Genomic DNA, 9088 nt, shown 5'->3' on the forward strand with positions numbered 1-9088 from the left:
ATATTGGAATGAGGAAATAGAGGCATTTCACCTAGAAGGATTAGAAGGCCAGTTGAGGTGCACCGCTGTGACTTTATTCTGACCCTAGCATGCAAGGCTGAGTGCTCCCCTGCAGTGCCCACATCCCTAGTGAAGACATAGAGTCAGGCAGGCAGATTCTCCAGGCTCATGGTTTCAGCAACCTGGTGCCACTGACCATGGAGGTGGATGAGGAGGTGAGTGAAGAGCAGAGAGAGATGACAGATGGAGGAAAAAAAAACCCGTTCTAGGGTTCCTCATCTCATTGAGGGTTGTCACCAAGCATCCACCACTGAAGGTCAGAAACCAGAGCATCATTCTCAATTCCCCCTCAACCTCAATCTGTCTTCAATATATATCAGGTCCACGGCTATCTATTAATATCTCTTTGGTTCATCTACTTCTTTTCCTTCTCCCTGGTCCTTCTGCTCAGCTCCCACAGAACTGAGTTAATTCCATGATTATAGGACAGGTCACTTTGCATCAGAGTTGTTTTAGTGCTGGAGTTAAACACTCCAATGGCTTCTAAGACCAAAAATTAATTGAATGCGGCTGCCAGGGACTGTGGCATATTGGAAAGCCCGTTTTCATCTAACAGGGATGGAGAGTGCTGCCATGAGGGAATGTGAGCCCACTCTTTTGCTAGAGCTTTGATCTTTCTGTATTCTTAAGAAAAACCTGAAATAGTTATACAGAGAAATAGTCTGATTTTTAAATGAGGGGAAACTACTCAAATTTAAAATAAAATGATCGAAATGTTTAGGGGTGAAGTGGACTGATGTCTGCAACTTACTTTGAAATGCATCAAAACAGGCACTGGTGGGTGGCTAGAGGGACGGATACGTGATAAAGCAAATATGGCAACATTTTAATTGTAGCTCCTAAGTGATGCATATCTGTACAGGTTTTACAACTTTCCTGTATGCTTGGAAATTTTCATAATAAAATCAAGGGGAATTTTTTTAATTGAAAAAGAATTACGAGCACACGAGCCACTACTCTGTGGCTTCTGTTACACATTGTAACGGACTTTATGAAAATGTGGTAGGAGTAAATGAGTTAACAACATAAAGGGCACAGAACAGTCCCTAGGACACTAACTAAACATTAAGTGTTGGCCGGGCGCGGTGGCTCACGCCTGTAATCCTAGCACTCTGGGAGGCTGAGGTGGGAGGATCCCTTGAGCTGAGGAGTTCGAAACCAGCCTGAGCAAGAGCGAGACCCCATCTCTACTAAAAATAGAAAAAATTAGCAAGTCAACTAAAAATAGAAATAAAAAATTAGCCAGGCATGGTGGCTCGCGTCTGTAGTCCCAGCTACTCGGGAGGCTGAGGCTGTAGGATCGCTTGAGCCCAGGAGTTTGTGGTTGCTGTGAGCTAGGCTGACGCCACAGCACTCATTCTAGCCCTGGCAACAAAAGCGAGTCTCTGTCTCAAAAAAAAAAAAAAATTAAGTGTTATTATTATCATTTAGTATATAGGAAATGGACACAGATTGGAGGAGAAGGGGGCGTCTAAATGAATTTCATTGAGGAGCTTTCAGCAGATTTTCATTACAGTGTGGACCTGAAGTGTCGGGACCAGGCTTCCATGCTGGTTAAACTCTGTTCCTGTGTGAGCTCTGTAATTTCCATCTCTGCGCCTCACGTTGCTCGTTTTTAAACTATGAGACTTGAACTCTAAGCTCCCCTGCAGTTCCGAAGAGGGCTTGATGGGATCCCTTTCCTCCTTCTGCCTGCAGGAGTCTCCATTACTCTTCTCTCCCCTAAGGCCGTCTTTTCCTAAGAACTACATTTCCCATGAGAGCACAGGAGTCTCCGTCGGCGCCGCGCCGCTCTTTGGCGTCGCTCCGCGTACTTTATACCCACTTCCGTCTAAGGGTTATTTCCTTTCTTTTCGGCAGCGTGCGGCGGCAAGATGGCTGTGCAGATCTCCAAAAAGAGGAAGGTGAGCTTCTGGAATTGCGGCGCCGCGCCGGTCTAGGGCTTCCTGAGGTGCCGCCGGGAGACGCGCAGCTCCTTGCCCTGCTCCGGGGAGCGGCTTAAGCTGCCTGGCGTTCTCGCTGGCTGCGGATGGCAGCGGATTGAGTGGTAGGCCCGAGCCTGTCGGACGCTGCGGTCAGGGAAGGGAGAGTCAGATTTCCGCGGGCTCCCAGTGAAGTGCAGACAGAGTACGGGACGCCCCTCCGGTCCTGGAGAAGGCATTTTGTGAGCATTTCTTGGTCAAGGAAGTTGGTAAACGTGTAGTAGTTGCAGGGCGTGCGCCATTTCCCTCACATCTTACATCATGGCTTTGGGAAGGGGCGGTAGCTGTGTTCTTGCCTTCGTACTCGTGTCTGGGTGCAGCCTTCTGACTCTCAGTTGAAAGGCTGCCGGTGGTTGCTTGCTCCGTCCGGGGACCTGGGAAGAATGCTTCCTCGGGTTTAACTTCTAGTTGTTCCATGGGAGACAACTGTGTAAAAATCGTTAGAAATAGACGTTTTGTCACTTCGTACATGTATACATCGGTGTTAAAATGAAATCTACAGCGCTCTGGTGAGTTAGGATTTGCCAGCTCTGTTAGAGGTAAGCCCACAGGTGCGGTAAATGAGCCAAGGTACCTGGCTGGGACTCTTCTGACAGTCCAGGTTGTGTCTGTGAGACTGTTTCTGTCTTCAGTCCACGGTTCCTTTCGGAAGTTAAAAGTACAGTGTCCCTGCTGTGCTGAATAAAGTGTAAATGGGCCATTTTAGAGCAGCTTTTTTTTGCATGTGTAAATAAATATAAACGATTCCTCTTTTTATATACCCTTCAATGAAGAGATGATGACGAGTCTGACTGGGGGCGTTATCTTTGTCCAGGTTGCCTACTCTGTGCTGCGTTCTGTGGCACAGTTTAAAGGGCCCTGGTTGAAGTAACTTCCTAAAGATGACCTAGAGGCGTTTGTCTGAGAAGGGTTGTTGCATTTCTGTTGGAACCAAGGGGATTGAAACCGTTGCTAAGTCGTTTGTTGCAAGTGTTGAGTTTTGATAAGGAATGCATTGACTGATAGACTAGACTGGTTCAGGGGAAAGTGAGCCTACACCCATATCCTAATTTTCAACTTTGGTTTTTTGCTTAGTTTGTTGCTGATGGCATCTTCAAAGCTGAACTGAATGAGTTTCTTACTCGGGAGCTGGCTGAAGATGGCTACTCTGGAGTTGAGGTCCGAGTTACACCAACCAGGACAGAAATCATTATCTTGGCCACCAGGTAAAAACTCAGTTGACTGGCCATCACCTATATTGTATATACTGAAAGGGTGAAAATTTACTAAGTGCTGTTGACACGGGTGAGAAAGAATTCTTGAAGTTTAGGATAGAAGTACAAAGTTTATTTATTTTCCCTGGAAAGAAAGAAGGGAGGTGGGCGCGGGAATGTCACCGCAGCACTGAGGAAACATGGAGGGTAGTGCTGGGCAGTTGAGGAAAAGTGGCTGGGTGGTTTTAAAGGGTAAAAACGGCTTTTTTTCTCTCTGCTTCAGCAGACTGTTAACAGAAATGGCTGCGAAGCAGTTGCAAGTGCTCTTTATTTTTATTTTTTCTCTGTGATGCTGGCTTTATCTGAGTCCTTGGAATCTAGTTTTTGGCAGGAACTGAAGTGGAGAGCTCATACCCCTATTGTCTACTTAGGGCTCTTCAAGGCTGAGAAAAGGAAGTCTTAAAGATAATGAGTTAGGTCACAGGTGTTCTAATTAAAACAAAACGGGTTAGTTGTGAGTTTCCTTCAAAGGGATGTGCTGTGAGTTTGTTTCTGTTTGATAGCTTATTTTCCTCTGCTAGAGGTTATTAGTAAGACCACCTTTCATATACTAAGGTGGTTTATTCTGCATAAACTTAAGGGGACAACCGGGGAATCTGGCCTTAGTGAATGTAATTGCTTCTTAAAATCTGTATTTTAAAAAATTTAGCTTCGGGTTTTGTCATCTAAAATTTATACTTTGTGGCAGATGAATGAGATTTAAGCTTACATCTAGCATTTTGTGAGAATCGTGAATTGTCACTCCCACCCACAGAACACAGAATGTTCTTGGTGAGAAGGGCCGGCGCATTCGGGAATTGACTGCAGTAGTTCAGAAGAGATTTGGCTTCCCAGAGGGCAGTGTAGAGGTGAGTGGTTCTGGCTTATGTCAGAGATAATGGCTCTTTAGAATGGTACTTCTAAAAACACTCAACATCGCCTTGGAGACCTTAATTATTTATTCATGATGAATAAATATTACAAATGGATCGGTATTTTGTTGAAGTTCTCTTAATGAGCAGAGGGCGGCCAGACTCGGTGGCTCACGCCTGTAATCCTAGCACTCTGGGAGGCCAAGGCGGGCGGATTGTTTGAGCTCAGGAGCTCGAAACCAGCCTGAGCTAGAGCGAGACCCCGTCTCTACTAAAAATAGAAAGAAATTAATTGGACAACTAAAACTATATAGAAAAAATTAGCCGGGGCATGGTGGCGCATGCCTGTAGTCCCAGCTACTCGGGAGGCTGAGGCAGAAGGATCGCTTGAGCCCAGGAGTTTGAGGTTGCTGTGAGCTAGGATGACGCCTCGGCACTCTAGCCCGGGCAACACAGTGAGACTCTGTCTCAAAAAAAAAAAAAATGAGCAGAGGGCTTAACTTACAGGCCTATTCTGCCAGTGTCTGGTGGTTAAAGGATTTTACATGCAACTTAGGTATGGAAATGATGCATATGATGGACCGATTACTATCCCATTGGTCTCCTTGGTGTGGCTATAGAAGGAGCCAGGGTGGGAGGGCAATGAGGAGTGATTCAGCCTATGTCACGGTGTACTATGTGTGGGTAGTAGAAGTGATTTTGTACTTGAAGGATGCTAAAATATATGTGATGGTGTAGAAAAAAATGCTTTTATGACAAATGTGCTGCCTTTTAATTGACAACAATGGTGAAGGTAACAGGATGTGCCTTGCTTCCTTTAAAGCTTTATGCTGAAAAGGTGGCCACGAGAGGTCTCTGTGCCATTGCCCAGGCAGAATCTTTGCGTTACAAACTCCTTGGAGGGCTTGCTGTGCGGAGGTAAGTGTCCTGAGACTTGATGGTAATGCCCTTTTATGCTTGATCCTAGTGAAAAGGCCAAGAAGATACAATCTTGCCCTTTTGTGTGGATCAAAATACAGTGTGTCTGCCATTTTGTTAATTTAGCAGATGAACTATTAAGAAGTGGCAGAATCTACTAGTTTCTGAGGGTTGTAACAATAGAATACTGCTAATTGATGCCCTCACTGAACTGACAAGCTAACAAGACTACTAAAGAAGCAAAAACCATAATGAGTGGTCAGTGCTGTAATGGAGACATGTTCTGAGTGCTTTGGAAGTAGAACAGAAATAGAACTGTACAGGGAAGGGACCAACTCCAATTGGTCTTGGTGAGGATGAGGCTTTAGAAAGAGCCCTGTGGGGGATGGACAATGAGAAATAATTCAGCCTCTTACTGGGCATGTGTTATTTATGGATATATGTTAGTAGTAGTAGTAGAAGTAAGTGTCTTAGTACTTTTGGGATACTGTGAAATTCAGAACAAGCTAGACTCATTCCAGTCCATTTAATGTGTTCACTCTTATTGAGACCATAGAGAGGTAAGACAGTCCTGATGGGTGAGAGCTTAAAATCTAGACACTTAGCTACGTGAGCTGTATGCAGATAGTTACGTGAGGAGTGGTAGCGTGTAAAGGACATGAGGTTTGGTTGCCCTTTGAGCTGGGTATACTGGTAAGATTTCAGTAGGAAGTTCTTTGTGTAGTTTTACTATCTGTGAAGTAATTAGAACGCCTTGCCTAGAGGAATGGCACAAAAGCTATGGCGTGGGACCTGGTAGGAATGGAGAGCGTAGGCAAGGCTGTAGGTAAGGACGTGTAGAAAAGAGTGCTTGCTTGATTAGAGTGCCAGTTTCATTGCTTAGAACAATGGTTCTCAAAAGCTTGGTTCCTGGGCTAGCAACCCTGCCATCACTTGAGAACTTGTTAGAAATAAAAAATCTCAGTTTCCATCCCAGAATCACTGAATGGAAACTGGGACTGTGGCCCAGCAATCTGTCTTAACAAGCCCTCCATGTGGTTTTTGCACACACTAAAGCAAGAACTACTCCAACACTTAGATATGGTATTGTCTAATGTGGCTCATTATACCACCTCTCCTTATAGGGATTAAATGAGATACTGTAAAAGGGCCTGCAGGTGGCTAGTTATCCAATTAGCATCTCCCAGGGTGTAAATGAATGAATTAGGGGTGGGGTGTGATATTTTAAAGCTTATTACCAGTTTTATAGACCTTAAAGTGTTTCCACCCCCACCCCCAGCATTCTAATACCAAGGTAGCCAGGGTCTTAAATTGGTTAGGTTTCTTGGTGATCATGAATTCTGGAGGTTGAAGAATATTTCAATAAACCGTAAAGGGATCACCAGATTGCCTGTAATTGGCCTGGAGTAGGGCCTTGGCATCAGGGTTTGTTTTTTATATTAACCTCTGAGGTGGCTCTAATATGTAGCCAGGGTTGGAAAGCACTTGGTTGGAAGGAATTTGACGTACCTTTCCTGAAGAATCTTACCCTAAGATTAGGTGTGACAGGCATGGAAGAGAAATGCTATTTCTTGGGACAGGCTCTGGTCAAATTTGTTCTCCATTAAAGGATCATCGAAAATAGTCAATGTAGACTAAGTCTTATTTTGTTTTTTAAACTTTGTGAGGTGGGTGAATAAATTTTGGTATTCTTTAGTAATAACTGGGTGTCTCTTGTTCTTCCAAAGAGCTTGCTATGGTGTGCTGCGGTTCATCATGGAGAGTGGAGCCAAGGGCTGTGAGGTCGTGGTGTCTGGGAAACTCCGAGGACAGAGGGCTAAGTCCATGAAGTTTGTGGATGGCCTGATGATTCACAGTGGGGACCCTGTTAACTACTACGTTGACACTGCTGTGCGCCATGTGCTGCTCAGACAGGGTGAGCAGCTAGCTGGGAATGCATAGAGCAAAGGGCACATTAGTGGATAGATGTGGTTTTCCATAGACTCCTTGGAATTTGGGGGGATTTATCTTGGAAGTAGCTGGGTATGTTTGTACTCCTTAGGTTTACTGATTAGCTGCATTCATGTGTAAGAATGGAATTGCTGAGATCAGTCAGATCCAAGAGTTGGTCTGTCAGTGTCTTGGTCCTCTGTGCACCCTTCAGTGATGACACGATGACGAGTCAGAAAGGTCACATCCTGCTCTTGGTCCTTGTCAGTACCATGTTCTGTGGTGTTGTGCATGGGTTCCTTTTGCAAAAGTGTCCTGTTCATTGATTGATTTAGAGGCATTTGTCTGAGAAGGGACCAGACCCAAGGTACTTGAGTAAACTTTCTTTCTTCTGTCCTTTTGTGTGTGGGGGCCAGTGCTGCCCCAACCACATCCTAACTGTGGTGTCCTTCAGGTGTGCTGGGCATCAAGGTGAAGATCATGCTACCCTGGGACCCTACTGGTAAGATTGGCCCTAAGAAACCTCTGCCTGACCATGTGAGCATCGTGGAACCCAAAGATGAGATCCTGCCTACCACCCCCATCTCAGAACAGAAGGGTGGGAAGCCAGAGCCGCCTGCCATGCCCCAGCCAGTCCCCACAGCATAACAGGTAAGTCTGCAGGGGCCTCTTGGGGCAGAATAGGGTCCTTCCTATTCCTTTTTCTTTCTGTGAATGCTTGTATCCCACACTGTGGTAAGCATTTGGCGAATAAAAATTAGATTACATTTGCTTTTTATGGGAGAATACAGACTGGATCCTAGGGCCTATTTAACCTGCAATTCTGTTGGGAACGGTGTTGTTTGCCTTTGTTCTCCTAAGAAAGAAGTTCCTACTTTTACTGTCGTGTGTCAGATAGGGATTTTCATTTGTTGTCCTCCCTTCATTTGCTCAAGATTTTCAAGACACTCTTGCTAGTAATTAGCTGTTCTTTCCTTTAGCAGCCTCTGTTAGACAGTAACACCAAGCATCCTATGCCCAGCACGTCTTGTTTTTTTGTCTCTAGATGTTGCATTTCTAAGTGCTCTGTGTATTTTATTTAATCTTGCTGCAAAGCCTAAGTGGGAATGTGTACCCATTTGGTAAATGAAGGAACTTGGTAGCTCAGGTAAAGTTTCTCTTACTTTTGTGCTTTATTTGATTTCAGGGTCTCCTCGGCAGCTACATCTGGAGTCTGGATGTTCCTCTGTAAAGACGTTTAATAAAGTCTTGTACAAAGATACAAGGTGGACTGACTATACTGTATATCCAGGATTCAGACTGCAGGTGTCATGTTGGCTTGTGGAGCATTACTTATCCTCTTCGTTTTAACCATACTTGTGGTATTTGCAAGGAAGGGCCAGAACTAAAAGACCTGAGAAGAGTTAACCAGAGAAATATCCTGTGTCTTGGGGCTGATGGCTAGCAGGGCAGCACCTTGATTAATAGTCCTATAGTTCGGGATTGTAGGCTTAGAAGGAGGATACTTAAGATGCTTAAGATAAATTTTTCCCCTGATGCATAACGAAGTCCATATTGCACATAGAAAGTAAACACAATGGCCATGTTTTGTCATGCTGTGCTGTTCTTTACATATTTAATCCTCAACATGTCTAAAGTGTAAAGGAAATTTGCTTGAGCCACTGAATTTAAGGCTCAGAAGTACAAGTATAAAGCTGCCATTAGAATCCACTTTTTTTTTTTTGTCTTTTGGAGACAGGGTCTTGCTGTGTTGCCCAGGCTGGAGTGCAGTGGTGGGATCACAGCTCAGTGCATCCTTAAACTCCTGGGCTCAAGCATTCCTCCTTTCTGAGCCTCCCAAAGTGGTGGGATTACAGACATGAGCCACTGTGCTGGCTAGATCCACGTTCTGATAATGTTTTGAAGTATTTTCTGCTGGTACCTATAAGAAATTGGATGCCCTCAGGCAAAACTAGTGAAGGACAAGTTGGCTTGAAGCTTCTACAAGACTAATGATGAACCAGATTCTAATTGATCACAGAGAGGGTACTTACCAATGACAGCTGTCATGGGCCTGGCAGGCCAAGACAGGTGACTGCATCCTGGTGGTGATGTG

The 9088-nt window shown here is 44.8% G+C and overlaps 1 protein-coding gene across 2 annotated transcripts; it reads left to right on the forward strand.

Annotated features, from left to right (window-relative positions):
• Positions 1–1877: 1877 nt before the first annotated feature.
• On the forward strand, positions 1878–8254 carry RPS3 (ribosomal protein S3). 2 transcript variants are annotated; one of them, XM_012645616.1, is made up of 7 exons: positions 1878–1964; positions 3117–3247; positions 4050–4143; positions 4970–5064; positions 6792–6979; positions 7448–7644; positions 8180–8252. In XM_012645616.1, exons 1-6 carry the CDS (start codon positions 1935–1937, stop codon positions 7639–7641), a joined length of 732 nt encoding a protein of 243 aa, XP_012501070.1. In that variant the 5' UTR covers positions 1878–1934; the 3' UTR covers positions 7642–7644; positions 8180–8252. The 2 variants fall into 2 exon arrangements, with proteins under 2 accessions (XP_012501070.1, XP_012501071.1); XM_012645617.1 differs by lacking the exon at positions 3117–3247 and having other exon boundaries at positions 1913–1964; positions 8180–8254.
• Positions 8255–9088: the final 834 nt, after the last annotated feature.

This window comes from Propithecus coquereli, unplaced genomic scaffold, assembly GCF_000956105.1.
Source record: "Propithecus coquereli isolate 6110/MARCELLA unplaced genomic scaffold, Pcoq_1.0 Scaffold235, whole genome shotgun sequence".
Classification (NCBI taxonomy): domain Eukaryota; kingdom Metazoa; phylum Chordata; class Mammalia; order Primates; family Indriidae; genus Propithecus; species Propithecus coquereli.